This window comes from Fopius arisanus, unplaced genomic scaffold, assembly GCF_000806365.1.
Source record: "Fopius arisanus strain USDA-PBARC FA_bdor unplaced genomic scaffold, ASM80636v1 scaffold00003, whole genome shotgun sequence".
Lineage (NCBI taxonomy): Eukaryota > Metazoa > Arthropoda > Insecta > Hymenoptera > Braconidae > Fopius > Fopius arisanus.
Window position 1 is genome coordinate 38,329 of NW_011887742.1, and position 25,008 is coordinate 63,336.

General features: G+C 37.2%; 2 protein-coding genes and 1 long non-coding RNA gene across 7 annotated transcripts in view; 1 reads left to right on the forward strand and 2 right to left on the reverse strand.

Moving 5' to 3' along the window:
• Positions 1 to 102: 102 nt before the first annotated feature.
• Positions 103 to 3,057, reverse strand: LOC105268041 (protein HGH1 homolog). The gene is made up of 6 exons (XM_011307296.1): positions 2,515 to 3,057; positions 1,844 to 2,084; positions 1,489 to 1,725; positions 992 to 1,276; positions 748 to 909; positions 103 to 674 (listed from the first exon to the last, which is right to left on the reverse strand). Exons 1-6 carry the CDS (start codon positions 2,597 to 2,599, stop codon positions 569 to 571), a joined length of 1,116 nt encoding a protein of 371 aa, XP_011305598.1. The 5' UTR covers positions 2,600 to 3,057; the 3' UTR covers positions 103 to 568.
• A 113-nt stretch (positions 3,058 to 3,170) lies between these two features.
• Positions 3,171 to 25,008, forward strand: part of Sin3A (SIN3 transcription regulator family member A) — a 28,925-nt gene continuing 7,087 nt past the window's right edge. The window contains exons 1-10 of one of the 5 annotated variants that reach the window (XM_011307339.1): positions 8,738 to 8,825; positions 12,333 to 12,370; positions 12,580 to 12,866; positions 14,199 to 14,888; positions 15,088 to 15,339; positions 15,762 to 17,685; positions 17,995 to 18,164; positions 18,258 to 18,452; positions 18,761 to 19,048; positions 22,849 to 23,374. In XM_011307339.1, coding sequence (XP_011305641.1) covers positions 12,600 to 12,866; positions 14,199 to 14,888; positions 15,088 to 15,339; positions 15,762 to 17,685; positions 17,995 to 18,164; positions 18,258 to 18,452; positions 18,761 to 19,048; positions 22,849 to 22,923 — 3,861 coding nt within the window. In that variant the 5' untranslated portion in view covers positions 8,738 to 8,825; positions 12,333 to 12,370; positions 12,580 to 12,599 and the 3' untranslated portion in view covers positions 22,924 to 23,374. Of the gene's footprint in view, positions 3,343 to 8,737; positions 8,826 to 12,332; positions 12,371 to 12,579; positions 12,867 to 14,198; positions 14,889 to 15,087; positions 15,340 to 15,761; positions 17,686 to 17,994; positions 18,165 to 18,257; positions 18,453 to 18,760; positions 19,049 to 22,848; positions 23,375 to 25,008 lie in introns of those variants that run through there. The other 4 variants (XM_011307315.1, XM_011307307.1, XM_011307332.1 and 1 more) reach the window with 4 other exon arrangements.
• Positions 4,165 to 8,311, reverse strand: LOC105268080 (uncharacterized). The gene is made up of 3 exons (XR_892302.1): positions 8,243 to 8,311; positions 6,121 to 8,047; positions 4,165 to 5,996 (listed from the first exon to the last, which is right to left on the reverse strand). It is a non-coding gene; the product is annotated as an uncharacterized lncRNA (long non-coding RNA).

Consider the following 25,008-nt stretch of genomic DNA (forward strand, 5'->3'; position numbering starts at 1 on the left):
TATACGGAGAGTAACATATTCAAAAAAGTACGTGAGAAGTTCCGCAAAGAGTAGTGTTTGGAATGTAAACTCGGGGCGAACGGCGAAATAGGAAAAGATAGTGCACGGGTACGAAAATTTGTGAATCAATTCCGTAAAATTTACTGTACCGTTTTCCTTATCCAAACGAAATTTTTTTGACGATTTTAGATAAAAATAAATTACATCATTGTTCAACCCAGGATTACGTGACTAATCACGTACTTTTTCCGGTATGTTCCTGTCCGTGCACTTTATTCCGTTAGTTTTTAGAGCTTTTTCCGATTGATTTTTAATATTAGCGTGAGATTTCCAAAAACTCTGACGATTTCGAACGATTATGAAATCACGATTATGATTTTGAAACTACGATAGACCTGACATCTCTAATGAATTCTTTTACAATTGAGGGGCAGTGCAATATTGACTACGTAAGGATTAGTATTTACTGTTATTTGCATTCGCTGTATTCGGAATTAGAATGTACGGATTATAAAATGACGAGTGAGTTAATGAATTATTTTTTGTCATATTTATTTCAAATTAAAAATTAATCATCTCGAAGAAAATCTTCATCCATTTTTTTAAATTTATCAGTGTATTCTTCAGGTACATCCACGAGCTTCAAATTCTCCAGCCCTATCTCGTTTTCAGTTCTGTAAAGTAAAAGAAACAAATTTACTGGAAAATTCTTCGATATTTTTACATAAGCATTGTTTTGTTACTCACCTAATTAAAATGTCAATAACATTTTCACAAGCTAAAAGGGCAGCTTTATCCTTCTCCCATTTATGGTATTCCCGCAATATCACATACGCATTCTTCGCTCTTATAAATTCACGAGCCTCTCGTGTTGCGCACAATTGACAAAGAGCTTCCAAAATCATTATTCTGAAAAAAAAAACATGAAAAATTATTTCAATCAAGATAAAAATAAATCCCTCTCCATTCGCAGGAATGGAAAAATTAATACCTGATATCAGGATCACTTTCTCGTGATTTAGTTTCCGACAAAAACTGCAGATCTAGGGGCAACTTTTCATTGTCTTCATCGTCAAACTCCTCAGGCCCAGCCAGAGGCAACAATAAATGTGGTAAGACATCTACATCCTCACTCAAGAGCCAAGAATGATTCTCATGGTCGAAGCAACAATTTTTTATCGTTCCAACTACTCCCCCACGTCTCACGACGCTGTCTTGGTATTCTGTGAAAGGCAAGAGCTTCTGGATGATCGGATTATCCCTATCCATTAATCGTCTGTAATTAAAGTCGTAAAATGAATCATTATATTAAGCAATAAAGTGAAAGCCGAGTATTTCTTCCAGATAAAATTGCAATGGGATAAAAAAATTACAATTTTCATAAAATGTTCCTTACACAATTAAATTATAAATATTGTTGATAAATATTTCTAAATATATATATATCAGTCCACAGATTATTTAATGACTTCGATAATCTCCACGAACCTTCTGACTGTCTCTGATTGACTGAGATTGCTCAGAACTGGTCCTAGATAATGTAAACTCGCTCCTTTGGTATTGTAACTCTTGGCAAATACAAATGCATGAACTATTTTGTCCCAGCTGTAATTGGCCTTCTCCATCTGTGCAACGATTCGATCCACGTGGCTCGCAGGTCTCGTTATGTTCGACAGAATCATACAGCAAGGATCCGCGAGTGAGTTCTCTTTATCTAAAATGAAACTGCAATCGAGGAGAAATTAAATTGGCCATTTAGACAAAGAAATACAATCGTCAAGAATGAATTAATCTTCCTGATGTCAGAATTCTTGTGAGTCGTTTTTTCTTCTGAATTTTTTACCTGATGCACACGTGAATGAGGTCATCGGTAGGACTTTCATTAGGTTCCATTTTCGAGGTCTCAGATATGAGTAGCAGCGCCTTTGCTCCACTCTCGTCTCCGGAGATATTAACCAGAGCCAATGTAGCATCTTTGGAAATTGTTATTCGTGATTTATCGAGCTGGATGAGTAGTATCAGCTGACGTAGCACGTCAGGACAGCTCAGGATCAAATCTCTCCCTTCAGGGGTTCCAGTTAAAGCTGAAATCGATACGGATTAATTAATAATAATTAATAATGATTGATAAGTCAGGTAAGACAGTTTAATTAATTATTCACATAGTTTACATGTGAGTGATGTCAGACGTAGAAATTAAATTTAAAATTAAAGTTAGAGAAATGTACCCCTCTTTTTACGGAAATCCCTTCCTTTTAATCAAAAGTATTATTCATTATGAAAAAATTCAAAAACAAAAATTTATTAAAATTCCAAGAAAAATCAACAAATTTTCAGCTAAAACTGTAAATTATACAATTTCAAAATAGGAATAATTCCATCTGAGATGCTATCTGAAATAAAAATAAAATTTAAAAATGGTCTCTTTGCCTCCAAAACCTGATCCCGAGCGCATGCCGATGAGTTCTCCTCCGAAGCTACCAGAAGGAAATAAAAAAACTCGTCAAAACCCACCCAAAACATGCTGCACAGCAATGGCCTGGAGATCAAGTCTAGCCTCAACCCCCAGAAATCGTAGAATCTCCTCCAGAGCTTGCATCCTCTCATCAGCACCCCCTGATCCAAAAACACTGGCTCCTAACCAACTCGATCAACCACATGTTAAAAAAAAAAAGTCCTCAACTCGATAACAACCGTCACCACTGCTCCCAGCAGAGCCAATGAGGAGCTCTGTATCCCGCAACGACATCCGGAAGAGGAGCTCTCGGATTGGTCCCCGGAGCCACTGGCGTAGACACACCAAAAACCCGTCCGGTCGAGTCCATTCCAAAAAGGGGGGGTGTAACGACGAAAAAAAATCAACGAAAAATGGAATCAACAAGAAATCTAAACGAAAAAAAAATTCTTCCACGTATCACAGGAATCACAGAGATGAGTAAATAAATTCGGATAAATTTAAACAAATGGATGAATGAGGCTTAATAAACTGGGGTGGCTGTGGTGTCGATAAAATCGAGTTAAACCCGAATGAAAGTCTCGTTGTTGTGACGTTGCAATCGTAGTGGCGCGTGAGGTTTGCTGTTAACCCAACACCACATGACGATGCAAACCCCCCCTGAGCAACTGAATTTGGCCTCGCCCCCTTTCCATCCACGACCCAACAGCAGTTCACAATCGGTCACCTGCATGTACGGCTCACTATTTTTCCTCGTAAGATGTGTCAAGATTCATCGTACAACATAGATATCAACAATAAATGTGAAAAATTGTGCAAAAATATTGGTTATACGTGTAAAGACACTCAAGAAGAGATTAAAGTGAGGTTCAAAAGGTTATCATCAGGTAAGAATTTGCAAATATTACATTTTTTACAACATTCAGGAGAGATTTTGCGTGAGTTATTCTGAGAATTACGCGGTGGGAGGCGGGGATTTGAAAATATTTTATTTCTTTCATTTTGGGAAATTATTTGAATGAATTTCGAGGGAAACGGAATAGGCGAGTGGATGATGAAAATTTCGTGGCAGAAACGTACGTTAACGTTTGGCGGGGTACGGGGGACAAGTTTTTGGGAATTTTTTGGGGGTTTTTCGAGAATTGTTCGGCTTTCGGGGAGAAATAGGGAACATAGTGTCAAAAGGGATTGGAGTATGGGTACAAGCAAAACCGGTCGTTGTGGGGCTTCTTCGCGTCGTTTGGCTCTCCTTAGCGACGACGCTTTTGAGTCCTTTACTAAACACCAGTTCATATTCATTATTCTCGCAATACGTTCAAAATTCACCAATTTTTCATCTTTCTCTCTGATCGATTATTTGAACATGTCAAGTTGCTCCTTCCCCCCAAGACCAGCCAATCATTCCGATAAATCAAGATTGTTACTTTGATTTATCTGCATAAAGTTCTACATTACTGAATAAAACAGTTAATTCACGTTTTTTTTTTATCTGTAATATTTTTTCTTGACTGGAGAATTATTTCTGGGGAGATTATTCCATGTTTTATTTTTTGGGTAATAAGTTAATTTTGAGTGGGAGGTTTGATTAATGTAATAAGTACAATATTCATTTGAATATTTAAAGTTTTTTTATTTTGACGAGAAAAGGTATTCTGGTATGGTGGCTGCATCGTGTCGGATGATTCATCCAGTTTGCGCGGGACTAAAAATATGATATAAACATGGATACACCGTTTGTCAGATGTAATTCTTCGAAGTAATCTCGAGTTTTAATAGTAGCTTATGGATCTATTCACTGTCTCAAAGTTTGCATTAACACATCTAAATAAAAGATCACTCACTCTCGTTATGGTAATTGAATGGTGGTATTGATGGGGTGCAGCAACACGTGACAGTGTAAACAATGATTATTTTTTTTTCGTTTGCGATAGGAAATGGAGTAGCCATGACTCTCGTTTGAATATTTCAATTCTTGAATATGACTGGGGAAACTGAGTGTGAGGGAAATACGTGAATGATAAAGAAAAATAGCTTGAGATAACGGGGGACATATATGTGGTAGAGAAAACAGTACGGTTAAGTAAATAGATGATTTTATCACGCTAAAACAATGGAGAGTGTGGTTAATAATTTTGGCGCGTCCAGTAGATTATTTTTATAATGATTAATTAGTGATGGATTCTTCTTATTTTTATGGCCTGATCAAAGATCATGTGACAAGCTGGAATGATTTGGTGGTATTGAGGTTAGAATTCTGCGGTCTTATGTAAAGAAAAACTGATCAACACGTGTAGATTTTGAAATACTATTTTGCGAATATTTCAATTTTATATTTCAATTGAGTCAGTAATCAATGAAATTTTACAGTATGTAAACAATGATGAAATCGTCGGATTTAATTGTTTATAATTTCTTCGGAATGTGCACACTGCAATAGAATTTGATTGTTTTAAAAATTAAACTCAAGAGCTCCCAGAATTCCCAGTTTTTTTTTAATATTTAGAGAAATGAACTTGCAAGTTTCTATGATCTTTTCAGAATATATTCCATATAATTATTCAATTTATTTTATTCTTTCAATTTATTGAATTCTTCATCAATTTTCACTTACTTCATTCTAATCCAATCTACATTGGCATTAATTGGATGAGAAATAAATAAATCGTGTAAAGAGTTAAAAATGATGATTATCCGATACAAGCAATAAAAATCCAATTACTGGGACAATATCTCTGACCATCGCCTCCAGAAATTTCCAATAGAACAGTTCTATTAATACTTTCGATATCAAGACAGTATTTTTTTTGCCAATCGCGGGTTCATTCTCTAGATAACGAGAAAGAGGAAATTAATTAAAAACTGAAAGAAGTGGTGCAGAATCTAACCAGCAAAGTACCCAAACCGATTCATTACAACCGACAAGAATTCACAATAACTGAATGCATTTCATGAAATTAATAAGACTGATTACTTGATTATCAAGAATAATCATAAATCACTAGAATCAGAATTTAAAGAATGAGGCGAATTACCAAGAAGAAGTCCTCTGACCTCATGGTGAAAATATTTAATAATCAATTAGCCAAACGAGAATTGAAAAATTGACGAGAAAAACGTGAAAAGCTGCAACGATCAATACCAGAGTGTAACTTATTTTTACAATATATAATTTACTCTCAGTACGTTCTTCAGAGCCAATTCCGATTTTACCATCACTTCAACTGAATATCTCATGTAACAACAATCAGTTTCCACCAAAAGTACAATTGAAAGTCACCAAAAAACTGCTAAAACTCGTCTCGACTCTGACATATTAAAAAATCAAAACGAAATCGCTAAAAAGCCTGCCATTTTGTCATAAGTTTAAATCCTATTAATGTAAAAGGTCCCCTTTCACCTGCTGATAGTATACACACACGTTTTAACTGCAGGTAGAAGATTCAGAAGAAGTCAGGCGAGACATACGGTCCAACAAATTTTTTTTTATTCAAGTCTGAACCCATTGGTAGGTGTCCCAGGATCAGTTCCGCTTTCACCCGCACTTGGAACATGAAAAAAAAAGTAATGATTAACATTCATGTATTGCTGGGTGTTGTGGAGGATTGGTGAGGATATTGGGGGTAATTTTTTAAAAATGAATGGTGATGGTACTTGATACTTCATACCAGACCAGTGACATTGGTGCACCGAAACAATTCACTTGCCATCCTCGTTCACTCGGCTCGATCGACCGCACAACCCGCCCAGTCTAGTCCCCAATCACTGCGATGACTCCGATCCCTCCGATCTTGGCGTTATTGGTCGATTTCACCAGTGAAACACTCCCCACAAGACTATTTTCAACATTTAAAAAGTACCAAAAACCACCGTATCATGCGCCTCCGTCGATTACCCCCTCTTTCTACCCACTTTGACGTTTTACCGGCTGATAGACGGAATGTCCAACGCAAATGAAAGGAAAATAAAACATTCCGACGAATAAATAGAACTTGGAAGAGGAAACAATTACTTCTTTTTTCTTTTATTGAAAGGCGAATGAAGGGGTTAGATGGTGGGAAGTTGATGCAAGTTGTGGAAGGATCGATGAATTTTTGAGCATTGGAAAGTCAGTGAAATGCACTACTCGCAATCTTCTCGGTTAAATCGATGGCTAACCGATTTATTCGGAAAAAGTGTCATTGGGAAAAATTCTGGATAAAATATCAAGTGCATGAAGGGAGAAAGCTGTGGATGAATTTCGAAGATTATCTCAATGATCTCAATGATGATCTTTAGGTTTATTGGTTTTTATTGAATATAGAAAATCATTCTACATCGCGAGTGGAGATAAAGATTCAATTCTCAATTATTTCATACGATTGAAATTAAAATTGAACTCGATTCGAATGTCCGGAGCTGTCAGAGCTGTCAAAGAAATTAAAAACTCGAGAGGCGAAAAATTAAATTGGCAGAATTTAGCTCGTAAAAATAATAAATGTCTCCCGCTGATGAATTTCCAAAACTGAACTCCAGCCGAATAAAGGAGGAATCACCCACAGAAAGAACGAAATCAAGTTTTGTAGCATACGTAGTGGCTTCGTCCGTCGTTTCGGCGGGATCCCCACAGAGTCTCAAAAAGAATAAAAAGGAATAAATAAAAATGAACGCATAGAAGAAAAAAAAAAGAGGAAAGAGCGCGAAAGGGGAAGGAGTAGGAGAAAAAGAGAGAGGTAAAGGGATAGAACGAGAGGATAACCGAGGAGTCTCCGTAAATAACCGAAGTGCGAGCCAATGAGAGCTCGTCTCTCTGGCTTCTCCACCAATCACACAGCCCGACAGATGCGCAATTTGCCAATCCCACGTCCCCGAACATCACTACTACCAAACGTGTCGTATTTTCGTATTAGAACGAAATCCAACCATCTTTAATTCCTTCATCTTCTTTTTTCTCTCGAAAAACCAGCCTCGAAAAAATAATTCCTCCAATTTCCTCGAACACCCGAACACACCCTGTACCACCAAGTACCGCCAGAAATCACAAATCACCACTTTTCATCGGGGATAATCGAAGAAAATCGGCAATTTATTAGTGAAGCAACTTGATAAACGTGGTTTTGCGCAGTTTCCATGACCCAGATTGAAACGAATGGGGAGTTTGCTCGGCGCACGGAACAGCTGTTGGGCCGCGCGAACATGTCGACCACGGATAAAATGGCTTGGTTATTTCGTTGGAAACATGCGCGCGCCACTTGGCGGCTTCGTCGCCACTATTTTTCAGGGACGTACGTAACAATTTCCATTATTTTCACAAAAATCACAAGGAGGGGGATAACAGTGGCGGGGCAGGGAGGATTATACAGCTGAGTTACAGCCTCAAAACATTCGCACTCCCAACCTCTACAGTCACTATTAAAAACCCCCCATCATCCACTCCCTCGAAATTCACAAAATTGGCAAATTCCACTCATCCCCAAAAATCCTTAAAATTCCTCAAAAATTACCAAAAACCCTCAAAAATCCATTTACCTTTTTTTTTTGAATTTTCGAATTTTCGACTCCAGGGGTCACTAACCTCTGACAGGTGTTCCTCGAGTCCCATCCCTCGAAGTGTCTCTGTAATTAGATGAAAATTATAATTGACAATATTTTTGAGGGTAGATGTGAATTTTGACTGGGCATTGAGATTGTTTTATCGATAAGTTGTGTTGAAAAATGTCTTGTGATTTGTTGGTGGTACCCGGTGGCCCCTGTTTCGGCGTCCCTAGTTACGTTACTGTCTTGCTCAAGTAAAATCCCCCACTTACTCACCGCGCCGTCTCGCTATACGACCAGTCAGTTCCTTGTTTGCCATACAAAATCCAATAGTTTGCCTTGGGTAGCCCCCGTGAGTTCGTGTACTCCGTCGAAGTGCGTTTCAACCGTCCCTTTCAAATAAAAAAAAAACCACAAAAATTATTTGAACGATCCATCTGAACCGGATAATCCATCGTGATTGGGGTACTGCGTGTTGATAAATCCATCGAAGATGCGTGAAAAAATAATAGTGATACGGTGGTATAAAGCTTATGTGCGTGCCGTGAGGCAAAAGTGCAAGGGAGCATAGTAGTTGTTTCCTGTTGTATGCGGCTGGACCGGCCTGTCGTCGGTCAATTCCTCTCATTTTTCATCAATATTCTCATGCTAAAAGTTCATGTGATGAGCCCTCGGAGAACCGCGTAAACTTGAAACTCTGGGGAGAGGAAAGGGAAAAAAAATAGAGGGAGAGAGAGAGAAGAAAGGCATCATCGTGTTGGGGACTGGCGTGGATTCTTTTGCTACGTGGTGGAAGATATAGAACGTTAAATAAAGAATAAAAACAGCGGTGAATGATACAGTGAATGAGGGAGGGGAGGTGAGGATCTTCAAACTCTTCCCTATTTATTTTTATTTATTTATTATTCGTCGTGTGAAAGTTGGTGTGAGATGAATTTTTGAGCTTTCCATTTGGAGGGGTTTTTTTTTTTAAATCTTTGTTGTTTTTTGAGGGGGTTTTTGTGTGCGTGGGAGTGAGATTTTTGTCGTGACGAGGGTACATCTCACCCAGGAGGCCAAAGAGGAGAGACTAAAGTAGAGGCTCAAACCTCCGGGTTTGGCCGATTCCGGGGTGGAAATAGTTTGATACTATCCGAACGATGGCGCTACCTTCGGTTTTTAGATATAACATGTGCCGGTAACTCTGTAATTGCCGGGATCGTCTGGAGGGGAACCTTTGTTCTCTCTTGTTATAATATTCGGTGAAAAGCGGTAAAGGGAGTTACGTTGAAAAATGTGAATTTTATACTAGGTGCAAGTGAAAAAAAAATTTTTTTTGATGAGTGTGAGAAGTATAAACTGAGTCGAAGGCCAGGTTCTAATGACACTAGTCAGAAAATACTTTTTTCACATGCCTTTTTTGCAGTTGTATTATAAAGTAGCTTTTAATGAATTGGGACTGTAGGTCGCACCAGGCATAGGCTGCAATCGCATTTCTCATTTTTTGTTTTCATATTTATTGCACAAAATTTAATCAGATTATTGGGGAGAAAATGCAGTTCCCTGCGGGCCGAAGTGTACATCATATCTCACTTGTATCATGAAATTATAATGATCATAGTTTGAGAAAGTTGATCAGAATCAGTCGAGGGGTTTGGCCACCATTAAGGGTTTTTAATATTTTTATTAATCACAACTTTTGTGAACCATATGTGATTAATTCTCATCCCCTTGACTCTAAATTTTTAAACCACTAGAAGAGCCAAAAAGATCTTTTGATTTTGGAGACAAAATTATTTTTAAAAAGAGCCAAGTCGACATGGCTTCTTGTTTTATTCAATAGCTTCGGAATTGTGTCCACACGACTATTTTAAAGTGGATGTAAAAAAGTAAGATCTAACCCCTTTTATTTTATCGCAAAAAAAATAAAATAAATTCGTAGGCTTGAATCATCTCGTTTATAGATGCATCGTGGCATCAGGAATTGATTCCAATGATGAACTCATTTTCAAAAAAAAATCACGTAACCTCCTTCCCCGCTTCCCCACTGATATTGTATGATACCCCACTGATATGTAGTTTCGCCCTATTTTATAACTGAAATCACACGTAAATATAATTTTTTTAGAATCCAGTGATAACGCGATTATTTGTGTATTAAAGTGATAAAGGTTAACAAGTGGACTAGTTCCCTACTTGTATTTTCAACAAATAATTCTGAATCTAAGACAGATAGCCAAATTTTTTCACACCCTTTTCGTATCTCTCATTGCACTTCATAAATCCTGAAAAAAAATCATTCTCTTACATTAAAAGATGTTTTTTTAAAATTCGTCCAAGAAATAAGTTGATCGATTAGATTTTACTTCTTACTGATTTTTAAAAATAGAAAAAAGAGATCTCCATCAATTTTAAATAATGACTACAGGAAAAACTAATCACATAGGAAACACAAAGTGTAACACATCATCATTAATATATTTCAATTACTTCCCCATTATACCCAACAATCATTAAAAGATTACTTTTCAATAATAGACTCACAAATCCCATTTTAATAACCTCCCCTCCACTAATGAACATAATTGAACAATCATATTAAGACACATGACACATCTCATTTGATATTCCCATCCCAAATCTTATCCCTCTTTCGCATTTCGCCAAAAAACTTTACTTTATTCAATATTGACGACCCGATCTTAGTTTATAATTGAAACATAATTTACGTGTCAAATCAGCTGATAAATGGGAAAAACATTGTGAACAAGAAATTTTCGCAGTGTCAGGGTAATTTCCGCAGAATTATTACCGGCTCTCCTTGATCGGAAAAACGAATGTGGCGCCCTCACACTGACGAGCTCATACTACCCTGAGCTGAATATCACGGAAACCCAGAGATCTGATTCTCTGCTTGAGTTCATCCTCTCTGCCTCCCGGTATTCGATTGTGATTACAAGGGTTCAAGTCTGATTGGTGTTTTTTCATCGAAATTTCGTGATTTCTTCACGATTTCTTCGATTTACTTAAATCACTCGCTGTTTACCCACCGCAATTTTTCATTGAAAATTTACGTGTTGAGAGTGTGACGCGATCAAGTGTTATGTATTTACTGAGGAATATATTGCGTAACGGAGAGCGCCGGAAAATGCGAGATTGTGTGCGACAATTTGCTACGTATTTATGATTTTTAGTGATAATTTGAGGGTGTTGTGAGGGGTGAGAGTTGGAGGGGATTTTGGAGGGTTTTTTTTGCAATGGTTTTGGTAGGGATTGGGAGGGGTTTGAGGGGAAAAATACCTCACGCGTCCCTCCGCGCGCAGAAAACACCAATACCAGTGCCAAGTCGAAAGACTGTGAGTGTATATGGGGGTCCCGCTCAATGGCTGGTAACGAGTAATGTGTGTATATGTATGGATGCATATGTATATTTATATGTATGTATTTTGCCGGGGAAGGGGGTGGAGGTGCCTCCGAGGCCGATGCTTTTGCCGGCAAACTTTGCTCTTACGTTTTGAGGGAACGCGCATTTATTCGCGTGTCTTAGGGCCTATTCTTCAGACTTTTTTACACCTAGAGTTCGTTCTTACTCCTTTTTTCAATCGGAATAAATTTTTCCGTTTTCGTTAACGAAGGCTACTTCCGTTCACTAATTACTTTTGTTGACGAATTGCGAGGGAGATTGCCATGTGAATACTAATCAAAAGAATTCTTAGAGAAACTTCCGTGTGATATTGGATATTTATCAATATATTTATATCATGTGCGAAAATTGAAATGATGAATTTTTTGCGATTCGCCCAAATTAATTTTTTTTATCCGGTTCTCTCGATATAAACGAAAAACCAAAACTATTCGGTAATAAACAGTAGAAAACGAAAAATATCAGTAAATTAAAGTGGAAAGAAAAAATTGAATTAAATTGGTTAATATTGCAGTGTATTCTTCAAAAGAAAAAAAATCATTTCGGAATAATTCTTACATCGAATATTGCACGCGTAGTAAAAATGCTGCCAACAAAGTATTGTTTACGAAATTCTTCAAATTAAGGGAAAAACAGTTGACGTGTTTGTTGCGGGGATCACTGATGTTGGTTTACTTACAATTAGTCATTTAAATCCACAACTTCCTTGCCGAATGGAAAGCACCGAGTGACTGAAGTATTAGTCATCAGAAAATCCTGCATTAGCTTTGTATGTTTGCACCGTTCGACACTGTCTCTCTCCAAAAGCAACCGAAACAATTAAATTGCCCTAATATTCCACGTCAGCCCAGGAAAAATTGTCTGAGAAAAAGAGGGAGAAAGATTGAAAATTAAATTTTCTTTGAATGTATAATTTTATCAACTTCACGTATTTAAAATAAAGTTGAATATTGTATGTTTCAGGGCCGGTTGATTCATCTCGCAGTACCTTCATCTGATAGGTGAGTTTCCAGTCTCCATTCACCCTCAAAAGAAATTGTAAAATTAAATAAGTAAATTGATTAATTGAGCTGAATATCAGTTGAAAAAAAAAGTAACTCACTGTCCAACGGGAAAATAGATGATTTTAAAAACGAAAAATCTGGCAACGTACGTAAGATTTTAGAAAAAACAAAAACAAACTAAAAATATCGATGTTATATGGTTGCAGAATTTCCAATGTAATTTGAAATGAAACGAGTTCGAGGGGTGGACGAGGTAACAACGCCAATAGGAGTAACACAGAAGTATTCGGGAAGTGTCAGTGGAGGTGGAGTAAACAGTGGTAATAATTTGGAGTATCATACTAGTGGAATTGTGAGTGGAGTTACGTCTGGTCAATCAGTGAGGCCATTAACGTCCAAAGAAATGCCTGGCAGTATACAGTTTGGGACTACCCAAACCCAGCAGCAATATGCTGGCATTGTGGTGCCAGCGGCTGCCCCATCGCCTGTCAAGGTAAATAGCCTCATCTCTACTACACCTTCACCTAAATTAGTTTTCCAAAGTTATAGTGAATAATTTAATAATATGTCGCCAAGTTAAAATTTGAGAAAAAAAATAATGCAGAGTTCATGAGTTCGATGGGATGATCAGGATTATCTCTGCTCTATGGAAAACATGAAGTACATAACTTTCTAGGGTGCAGTGAGTGGTAATCATGGTACAACGTGCAGCAGCAGCAATGTGAGCACTGGATTGCACGTTAGTACTGGTCTAGGTGTTGTACCACAACAGCCTATACCAGGATCACATGTACAGTCATCACATTTGCAGCAGCCAATGTTGAGGCACAAGGTATGATGGCATTGTACTCATGAGCTCTGGCATGTTTTTTTGTTTCCCAGTGGAAATAGTGCTATCGTTCAAATTTAAGTTTACAATTTTCTGCATTGGGATAAGTCAATGTGGTACTAAAATTTTGAATTTGAGATTGCTAGCTGGTATCAATTTGTACGTAGTCTTTCTTTCTTAATTGTTTCAATTTTTTTCTTTATTTCACGAAATGTTTGGAATTTGGACATTTTTTTTCGTTGAACATAGACTTCGTTGAAGTCCATTCATTGACTCTACGCAGAACTCGATTTATCCTAGGCCTTTGGAAATATTAATACTTTTGAAAATCAATAATAAAATAAATTCAGTTAGGATTCCGGCTAACCATTACAATTCTCTATTGATGAAGTTGTGCTGAAAATAGTATAATCAATTATCTAATTAAGTGATCGCATAATTAAGGCCTCCTTCTTCTGACCATTGATTTCAATGAGTTATGTATTGAAAAGTGAATCAATAGTAATAAAAGATTAGTAAAAAATGAAAAAATCAAAACGCCAATTAAAAATTCATCCAATCCAAAGGAAACTGCTAATTAAATAATAACTTCAGCTATATTAAGTCAATAACAATAATACCATTATAAACTTGTCCTTTTCATTAGCAGAAAACTTGCTTTGTGATTATTTTGAGATAATCAATTTCTATAATAGAATGCTCGTGCAATTGTATCGAAAACGTTAGCTAACAAAAATGCCCACAATTTTCCCATCAATTAGATAATTCCGTAATTGAAGAGAAATGCGTCAATTGAATTCAAGGAAAGTTTAAAATAGATTCGAAGATTATTCCATGAATATCTCTTAGTGTCCCGAAGCGAAACAAAAAGAGAAAATCCATGGTATATCATAAACTCGATGAATTCAATTGAGCGAGAAGTTTAGTTTCAACAGCTTGTGTTAATCCTCACTAATGAAGGAAATTGAACGAGATGATTTTTTTTTCTGTTTTCAGGTGCATTCAAATGCAACAGCCCCATTACCCCCAACGCCCCCAGCGAATCTGAGTACCACTAGTGGTTCTCAGCAACAATTTCAAAGGCTAAAAGTTGAGGATGCCTTGTCGTACCTTGACCAAGTTAAATTCAAGTTCAACGATCAGCCCCAAGTGTACAATGACTTTCTCGACATTATGAAAGAATTCAAATCCCAGAGTATAGATACACCAGGTGTGATAACACGTGTTAGTAATTTGTTCAAGGGGCATCCTGAATTGATCGTTGGTTTTAATACATTTTTACCACCCGGTTATAAGATTGAAGTCCAGGTTAATCCACTTCAATCTCATAAATGCAGGCCACCCGGTTATAAAATTGAAGTGCAAGCCAATGAGCAGGGTTATGCATTTCAAGTGTCAGTGAGTATGCCAAGTCCAACGGCAACCCATACAGCAACAATAGCCCAGCATCATTGTCCAGTCAATGTTGGCTCACCACCAGTCGCATCACCACCAAGTCAACCGGCTAAAGCGCCATCGCCCCCGCCAATTCAATCTTACAATAATTCACATATTAGTGCAGCGCAAGCGCAAGCTGTCAGCCAGGCACTCAGCCAAGCACAGGACGGTGTACAAAACAGTGGACAGACACAACAGAGTCAACCCGTTGAATTCAATCATGCCATCAATTACGTCAATAAAATTAAGGTATTCATTTTATTCGTGCAAAAAATTTATCGGGTGCAAAACTTGCCAGAGTTACCAGATGGTGGATTTTTCAAAGAAAAAAAAATGTTTTTTCTTTTTCGATTTTTTAAGAATAGTAGAATACATTCCAAAGTCTCAATAATATATCAATAAATATATATTGGAATATATCGTAATTATTATGATTGAATGTCCGCAGAATCGGTTTCAAGGACAACCAGACAAGTACAAACGTTTCTTGGAGATTCTCCATACATATCAGAAGGAGCAAAGAAACTTGAAAGAAGCGGGTCACATGGGTGCTGGTAGTGGGAGTATTCCATCTGGTGGAAAACATCTGACTGAGGCGGAAGTTTACAGTCAGGTGGCTAAGTTGTTTGAGAATCAGGAGGATTTACTCGCTGAGTTTGGACAATTTTTGCCCGATGCTACGAGTCAACAGAGCGCGCTGGTGAGTTTTATTTCTTTCCTCATATTGAATCCTTGGCCTCCCTCATCTCTTCATAAAATTCAAAACATCAACATCAATCATCATTGAAATAATTCAAATTGCCAAATTTTGTTACATTTCAAAAATTTCCATCTTTTGCCTTTTGACTTTTGTAAAAATTATATCAGTTTTTGGAGTAAACGAGTTAAATAATTGAACGAATTGGTACGAAGTGATAATACACCAAGGCCAGAAGCTAGAGCTCCGCCAATTAAAAATTCCAATAAGAAAACTTAGAGAAAGTAAAAAGAAACCAATTGAAAAACACCACAACTCACTTCACCGCACCATCATCAATCGCCTCCCCCTTCCCTAGCCCCCTAGCCAATGCCAAACATTCTAAACAAAATTTTCCCCCTTCCATGGTGCCTAATTGGTGCTAGTCTGCAATGTTTCAGGGTAACAAAACGACGGTGAACGATCACACAGCAATCGTGAAAAAACCCTTGATAAAAGCTTCTTACAACAACACAAATGTACTTTCCCGTGATCACCGAGAGCCTGGTAATCCAGGAGGTCTCGATCGAGACCGAGACCACCGAGATCGAGACAGAGATCGCGAACGTCCAGGTCCCCGAGACCTGAATAACACTCAGAAATTCGGTCACAATGCGGGTCAGCTGAAGCGCAGTCCCCCCTTCCCAACATCAGTATCAACCGGAAACTCCCACCACCCACCTCACGGTCCCCCACCCCCTAAGAAGCATAAAGTATCAGCTTCAGTGAGAGATGTGACGATTGCAGAGGCCGGGAAATACGGCAGTTTAAATGACTACGCCTTCTTCGACAAAGTACGAAAGGCCTTGAGATCCCAAGAGGTCTACGAAAACTTCCTGAGATGTTTAGTTTTATTCAACCAAGAGATTGTCTCGAAAACCGAGCTAATCCAGCTGATTACCCCCTTTCTGGGTCGTTTTCCCGAGCTACTGAGATGGTTCAAGGAGTTTTTGGGACATCTGCAAGATGCCACAGGCATCACGCCAACGAATTCCAACAGCAATCTCGTGGAATCATTGCCAAACAACGTGGTAAGGAGCCATCAGGATCGACCCCAGGGTGACTTAGCCATGGAAATAGACTATACAACCTGCAAAAGACTAGGTGCTTCCTATTGTGCTTTACCAAAGTCCTACGTGCAGCCTAAATGTTCTGGGAGGACTCAATTATGTCGAGAGGTGCTCAATGACACGTGGGTGTCATTCCCCACGTGGTCAGAGGACAGTACCTTCGTAACGTCTCGAAAGACTCAGTTCGAGGAGTTTATTTATCGATGTGAGGACGAGAGATTTGAGTTGGATGGAGTGATCGAGACGAATGCAGCAACGATAAGAGTTTTGGAGGGCGTTCATAAGAAAATGGGAAGGATGACGCAAGAGGAGCTGCAGAGGTTTAAACTAGATGATTGTTTAGGTGGGTGTTCTCCGACGATTCATCAGAGAGCGCTGAAGAGAATATATGGGGACAAGGCTGCTGATATTATCGATGGATTGAAGAAGAATCCCACTGTTGCTGTTCCAGTGGTACTCAGGAGACTGAAGAGCAAGGAGGAGGAGTGGCGAGAGGCGCAGAAGGGATTCAATAAGATCTGGAGAGAGCAGAATGAAAAGTACTATCTCAAATCGTTGGATCATCAAGGGATTAATTTCAAGCAGAATGATGTCAAGGCTTTGAGATCAAAGAGTTTGTTCAATGAAATTGAGACTCTTTGTGATGAGAGAAATGAACAGAATGACAGTGGTGATGGACAGGGCAGTGGTCCTCACATGGTGCTTCCTTATAAGGATAAATCAGTGCTTGATGATGCTGCCAATTTGTTGATACATCATGTTAAACGACAGACTGCGATACATAAAGAGGATAAACAACGAATTAAGTTATTGTTAAGGCACTTTATACCTGATTTGTTCTTTCATCCGAGACAGGAGTTGAGTGATGATGAGAGGGATGAGGATGATGATAAGGAGGAGGGAATGCCTAGTGGATCACAGTCGTTAACCACTAATGCATCACCACTTGGGTTACAGGGGTCTAGGAATAATAAAGCATCACCCTCACCTCCTAATGCTAATATTAAAAGCGAGGGGGATATCAAAGTACCTGTTCATGCATTGTCGACTGATCCTGATGAGGCGTATACCTTGTTCATGGGATCTAATAGCTGGTATTTGTTCCTGAGGTTACATCACATACTGTGTGAAAGACTTACCAAAATGTATGATAGAGCGGTAGCGTTAGCTGAAGAGGAGGCCATGTATAAACAGCAGAGGAAGGAAGTCGCTGCCGTTGCACTCAGGTTGAAACCAAAAAGTGAGTTCACCTTTATCGAACTTTTTATTACTCATTTCATTATTTATTTCGGCATTTTACACTGTCACCCAATAGTGCTACATTCAAATCTTGAGTGTCAGATTTCACTCTCTCAAAGCATCGCGGAATAATTTCATTATTGACACTGAGAAAGTCCTGTTTTTTTGCATTCCAACACTCTTGATAGAATGTATTCAGCAATTGAAAATAGAACTTGTAGGCTTTCATACGTAAAACGTTTTTGAAGAATGACTGAGTGCTTTCTCCACAGATGTGTTATTCTGACAATGGAAAAAAATTATGTTACAGATGAAATAGAAATAGAAGAATATTATCCAACATTTCTCGACATGGTGAAGAACGTTCTCGATGGGAATATGGAGAGTACAGCATACGAGGACACCCTCAGAGAGATGTTCGGTATCCATGCATACATGGCATTCACCCTGGATAAAGTAGTATCGTACGCAGTTAGACAGGTGAGTGTTGGCATAAACATGAGACCTAGAATTGAAGGAATGAATAGATCCATTAGAAAGTCTATTAACCTCGTTATTAAATTTTCACTTCAGCTGCAGCACCTAGTGACGGATGCCCCGTGTCAAAATTGCATTGACATGTTCCATCGTGAACAGAGGCAACCGAAGGAGAACAGTGGTGCTGGAGGACTGTGTGCAACCGCTTATTTAAGGGTCGGAGCCGAAGTTGCGTATCAAAGGAGAGCTGAGGCTGCTATGGCCAGCGAAAATTCTTATAAAATATATATTGTGAGTAAATTTTTATTATTCATTTTGCAGCACTTGATTCAATTACAAGCATTCTATCAATTCTCTATTGCTCCCAGTCTAGAATTTCACTGAAGGCTTACGATATTTTTTATCCTGAGCTCACAGTCTCAAATAGATACCGAAAATTGTTTAAAAATTGAAATAATTCGATGCCACCGAGAAAATTGAAATGATTATTTGCCGTGAATACATTATTATGTAATTGATTTGTATAAAATGGAAAATGGAAAAAATTATCCATTTTTGTAATAACAGATGAAATTTCAATGATGTTGTATTTATTACAGTACAAGAAAGAGTGTAAAATGACGATAGAATTACTGGACAATGAGAGTGAGGACACACCAGAGGGTTGCAATGATCGTGAAAGAGAGGATGTTAATACCTCTGAAAAATGGTCATCGTACGTTGAGAGATACTCAACCCCGATAATCCATGCCAGTCCAAAGGATACACCAACGTCACCAAACAATGAGACCAGCAATACAACAAGCACCAATCATCCTGTGAGTAGCGACCAGGCAGCAAGGGGGGGAAGGGGCAGAAAGCGCAAGAACACTGACATTAACAAGAAGGTATAGGACCCACGAGCCTTTTCATTAAAAAAACAATCATTGCCGCCATTGTAGCTTGCATACGTTCGTTTACCCCGTAATTGTGAATTGCAACCGACTACGAGAGAATTGGTTGACAATATCAATATCTCAAGTGCTAAAAAAATTCATTTCAAGGGACGTTCAAGTATCACCAAGTGTCCTCAGTCATGCAAATGGACATAATCACATCATTGTCATTACTCACACCATTTTTTTCTTTATCCTCGATTAATTGTCGTTTCTCGTTGGACGTCATATTTCGTCTATAGCTCTCACTTCGCCACGACACTCCATTTGTTCGTTAATTCATACAGCTGCATACGCATTTTCTCATCCAAATTTTATCGTTTCAATGTTGCCCCTTATTTTTTATAACTCAATTTATCGTCATTCACTAAAACTCGAGGGTTGTCAGTTAAAAATTCGGCGGTGAAGTGATGGAATAATAAGAATCAGGGATATCCCATTTGTTTTCTCGAGAATTTCTCTTCACTTGAGCGTAAAATATCGAAAGATCTCATTTGGAGAAAAGGTTTCTTGACATTCTCATTTAGAGTCCGCTCAACTCTGGGATAATCACGTACTTAAAAAAGATGGAGTAGCTGATGTACATTCTCATTAATTGCAGAATTATCTCGGTACTACATCTTGAGAAATTGCATTCGGAAAACTTGAGAGACCTTTTTGGGCGGTCATTTACAATTCGCGAGAAGGGTTTCTCGACATTTACAAGTCCTTCATTTTTAGAATTACTAAATTAACGTACTGATTAACCTGTTATTAATTTTTAGTGGATTAATTCAATAGCGAAGAGGTACATCGATTTGAATCGATTCTAATTACTCCAAATTTTTCTCATAAAATGAAGCAAAATTTGCAAAAACCAACTACAAAATACATAATTTTACCTCTGTGTGAGAAAATAATTTTTGTTTTAAATGGCCTAGTCCACGGGTGATTTTCAGGAGAATCATCAAGAGAACGATTTTTTTCTTGGTGCTTTTCCCACAATTTAATAGTTTCAAATGAACTAGTAAACTGGTGCAAAGGCATGAGTAACTTTCATTTGAGCATTAGTTTTCAGAGACTATTCCAAAATCAAACGAGTCCCAATTTCTTTGCGGACTTTCTTCTGAAGCCTCAGAAGATCTCTAAAATAATGACTCTACAAAGATCGTGCGATCTGATGGAGAATTATTTAGTGACAGCGTCTGAGGACCAGTTGATTTGTTCTTTTACTTCATTACTAAATTCGATTACTTATTCGTTCATTCATCACTTCGCTACTGAATCCATTATCACCCGCATTCGCTTGAACTAACCGAGAATCGCAAGTTCACTAATCGAGAGTCCTTGTACTTTTTTTCACACAGATAGAATTCAATTATTCATGAATCATTAGCTTCATGGATAATTAAGATTGAGACAAACGCTTTCTCGCCCCTCTTTTTAAAATATTTATTTATATTATATCTTTTACCACTTTTGGCTTTTCATTTTCTACGCTATGGCAAATTTATTTGAACATTGATGGATGGATTTTACACGAGCGTCTATCAACCAACGATTAAGGCCTAATGATATTGTATTCGGGAGAAAATAATGGGAGTTATCGAATATGATAACAATATTTTAACTGCATTGCCGGAGATAATTATTGAGGATTTAAAATATCTACGTCCACAAGAAGTTGATAAAAAATTCAGAAATTCGAGGAGAGCTTTCTTTTCTCTTGAAATATTCGTGGAGTTGATCTGAGATTAGATATCGAATTGCTGAAGACAAATCGAAGACCCTTTTTTAAATAAGATAAGCGCTTGATGATTATTTTCAATTCAAGAATAGATTGCACAGTAGACGAATCCTTTGATCCTTGAATTTAAAATTACGAATAAATGGAAACATGAATTCAGCGAAGAGGTAAAATTCTCCAAGTTTCCTTACTTCATGTTTAAGCGAAATTGAGTTAAAACATTTTACCACTTGGCTATTAAATTTAGAAGAGAATCGCATTAGAATACTTTCTGTGATGCTAATTTCACTCCAAGTACAAAAAGTCCCTTGGAAATGTTCACTTGTTTTACGAGTGTTTTTTCAAATTCTGCATTTACATCACAATCAAGACTTTCGTCTCTAGTTTTTTTAATTAATACTGAAATACGTCAATTGATTATTTTTACATTCTCAGTCGTAAAATTGTTTTTTTTTAATTAGTTTAAAATATATCGACGTGATCATTTGATACCACATCACATAAAAAAATGAAAGCATAATTTGAAGAACTGAACATAATATCAAATGAAATTAACAACGCGTTTAAAATTATCTACAACTTTTTCTACATTTAAAAAAATGGTATCCTCGTACTGTTTGGAGACTGCCACCTGATACAAGACAACGTGGCAGTTAATAAATATTTGATATGACAGGAATGCCGAAAAAATCAACCTAACATTTGCAAAATAATATAACCGAGTGTTAATTTGATAATTTTTCAAAGCGAGTATCAATGACTCTCGCTCTGGTGTACATGCGATTCTCCGAACAAAAAACCGTCAATTAATCGTAAGAAATGATTAATTACCGTGGACATAATTTGAAGTCCGCGAGGTTGCAAGAATTCCTGCCAAATTGAAGTTTATTACTAAAGAAAACTTGCCCTCCCGAATTTCAGTGCAATGACTCGAAATGATGCAAAATAAAGGTGAACAATGCGTTTTTACCTGCAGCATGCTCTAGTTACGTTTTGTTTCCTCTGTGTTATTCCGGTATTACTATGGGTACAGGGTTATTTTCTCTTTTATTTATTTTGCATTGAAGTGGTGAAACTTGCTCGTCATATGTTCTGCGATAAAGAGTCCTTCTAGTTGATAAAATCGTAATAAACGTATATTTTAGGTCTTGCCGAGGCTTGACCCAAGTGAGGGCTTGCCGTCATTCGGGGAAAGCACTGACGAATTCCGCGTCAACCGCGCTAACCGACACTTGAGGGCAGGTCAAAGCGCTCTTCGCCCCCTATAAAAGGCTCTCACTCTAGGTTCGAGATACACATGCATGCGAAGCATACCTGAAGTAATCTCCGCAGGGTCAAGCCTCGGCAAGACCTAAAATATACGTTTTCTTCTCTACGGGATGGAGAACGATTCTATTTTTTATACGTCTATCCCATCAATCATTTGCCAGAAAACTAAAAACAATAAACATGAATTATTGCTGAAAGGGTGTCAAACATTTAAGGGTAAACTCATTCAGAACAATTCACCACTTGAATTCAAATATCGTCATGCATGTCCACGAAGAACTCTGCAAATTCTTAAACTGCGCTTGGAGAAATTCTAAACGGTATTTCGGTTAATCGTAATCAGTGAAACGAGGACGGTAGAGACATATTCCTGAGGTGAAACGGAAGGAGAGGATGGTCGACTGTTGAATTTTTATATTTTTATATTTTAATGGATTGCTCGAAAAGGAAGGGGAAGAGAAAAAAATGGGTGAAGGGTTTAATAAAAGCCAGGTAAATTTTCCATAAAATGAAAAGGAAGGACCCACCAATAATTCTCGAGATATCGAGAAAAATTGTCGCGTTGCAGATGATTTTTCTCCTCATATCTGAAGAATTATTAAAGTAAAATGAAAAATCTGCTGGCTTCCTCATGAATAAGGTTTGATAGTTATTTTTTTGTCTGTTTGGATAATCACGCTCTTCTATCCTATTCCTTTCTTCTATACATTGATATTTTGGAGGAAAATTAGTGACGCGTGTTGTTTGACACGTGCAGGAAAATAATTGTAATGCAATGAACGTGGAGGAGAGGGCAGAGCAACGAGTCGGGGACAATTCACACACTTGTTGACGAGCGAGCTCAGGCAAGCAACAAATAAATAATGAGATAAATAATCGCGAACAACAGAACAGGAATGAAAAGATAACTGAAGAGTTGACGAACGCAAAATGAGGGGAAACCCAATTCTAGTTATAAAATGTGTAAATATATAGATACATAATAATTGAAGGAAATCATTGACTTGTGTAAATAGAATTTTTTATACGTATCGAGTTAGTTAATTAAACCAAGTAGAGTCTCTGAATTAATTTGTAAGGATAAAAGTGAAAAAAGCAAGAAAACACAAAAATTCATACCTAAAAGGCAAATCTCTTCATGTGACTAATCCATCGTCACTGATCTTTAAAATGTTGTTATTTAAATAGAAGAATTCGTACTACCCTAAAATCGTACTGTTCAATATCATCATCGATTGATTAATGTAAAGGGAGAAACAATATTTTTCTTACACAGACTGTGTGGATCTAAAAAGCACTCAATTTCAAAATGAAAACAACTCAAAATCAATAAAATCACAATGATAAATTCTCCTGAATCATAATTATCTAGAAATTCAAAAAGATTCGAATGTTTTTTCAAGAAGTTTTTCTACGAAAATTTTAAAGTGCAAAAAAAAAAGAATTATAAGACGAGAGGCAATTAAAAAAGGCAAAACAACAAGTTCAAAGTAACTCAGTAAGTTTAATTTTCTATGTAAGTTAAACCATGAAGTAGGTTTTGTGCAAAGTTGAGGGGGACACGAGAGAGTTTAACGTGTCAAGTGATAATTACTGTTTACAAATTCTTTCTCTTCTTCGAAGAGGACTGAAATGAAACTGAGTGTCTTTCTCACGACGCTTTGTATATTTCCAGGAAGAAAGAAAAATAATCCCCACGAAAATGAAATGAAAAAAAAAAACGTACAACTTTGTTACAAAATAGAATGACATAAATCATCGCACAATTTGGCATTAACTCATGGGATAAATTTTACACGAAAGAAAAAACAATTGATAAATGCTCATAACTTTGCACAACTGCCCCTCCCCCGCCCCCCCTCCCACCAGGAAGAGATAAGTCTTAAAATATCGTATTCATCCTTTTTGTTTTCTTTTTTTTTCCTTCCAATTTCTTCCTTTGGATAATTCGAGCCAATGTGCAATTCTGTAGTGAAGTGGTAATCATTTTTGTTAATTATACATTTATTAGAGAATAAGTGAATTCAGGAAAATGATCAGTCCTTTCTTGAAACCGCTCATTTTTTAAATAATCATCTATTAACAGAAATTCAAATGGAATGAGTTGGCGTACCTAATTTTGTTAACTCTTGATTTGTTCCTCTAACCAAACAGTTTATCAGAAAATACAAATTTTCATTTTGATTAAAGTTTCGTCTCATTAAATTCATTCGGTACTGAAACTCATTCACCCACTGCCACTTCATCCTTGAATTAAACAAAAATAAATATTAAAAAATTAAAGTTATTTCGGTGCATTCTCGCACGTTCAATCCGTCTGGACGTGATATACTTCCTCAAAGTACACGAAATCGTGAACGAATAGTCTAGAGAAATGTAAAAAAAAAAGTGACAATTTTATCGGACAGCTTTAGGAAATGAGACATTCTACTGAATAATTGATCTTGCATCACCTGCCGCAGGACGTGCGGGATGACATTATTAATTAATAAAAATCGAAGATATTTTTTTTTCCTCTGGGTTTAACAAACCAATACTGACAACAGTATAAACCTGAAAGTGTAAATCGAGACGACAATTGCATGTAAATAGAACGAAAGGTCATCATTGCTACATTTCGCAAGGATCTTTCCACTTTCCTTTTTTTTCGTTTTTTTTTCTCCTATATCACCTTAAACAACCATTTGTCATCATCGAAATGAGTCACTTGTATAAATATTTTCATCGAGACTAGTCTGTCGTCTATACTTTCGAGTTTTAATGTTAAAAGATGAGAATTGTGAACCTACGAGAAAAAAGAGAAGAACAAATTTATGATTGATTAAATATTAATTAAAATTTGAAGACAATTTCCCCCCCTCTGACCCCCGTCATTTTCCCTTTATATAAACGAATTTTAATCTCTATATATATATAA

What these genes read in the sequence shown, in the direction of transcription:
- LOC105268041 (XM_011307296.1), bottom strand. Translation starts at nt 2,599, where the DNA reads ATGCAAGCTCTGGAGGAGATTCTACGATTTCTGGGGGTTGAGGCTAGA. An exon ending in GAAAGTGATCCTGATATCAG is followed by an intron (nt 910 to 991) that starts GTATTAATTTTT and finishes TTTTTTTTTCAG; the next exon opens with AATAATGATTTTGGAAGCTC. An exon ending in GTTATTGACATTTTAATTAG is followed by an intron (nt 675 to 747) that starts GTGAGTAACAAA and finishes TTTACTTTACAG; the next exon opens with AACTGAAAACGAGATAGGGC.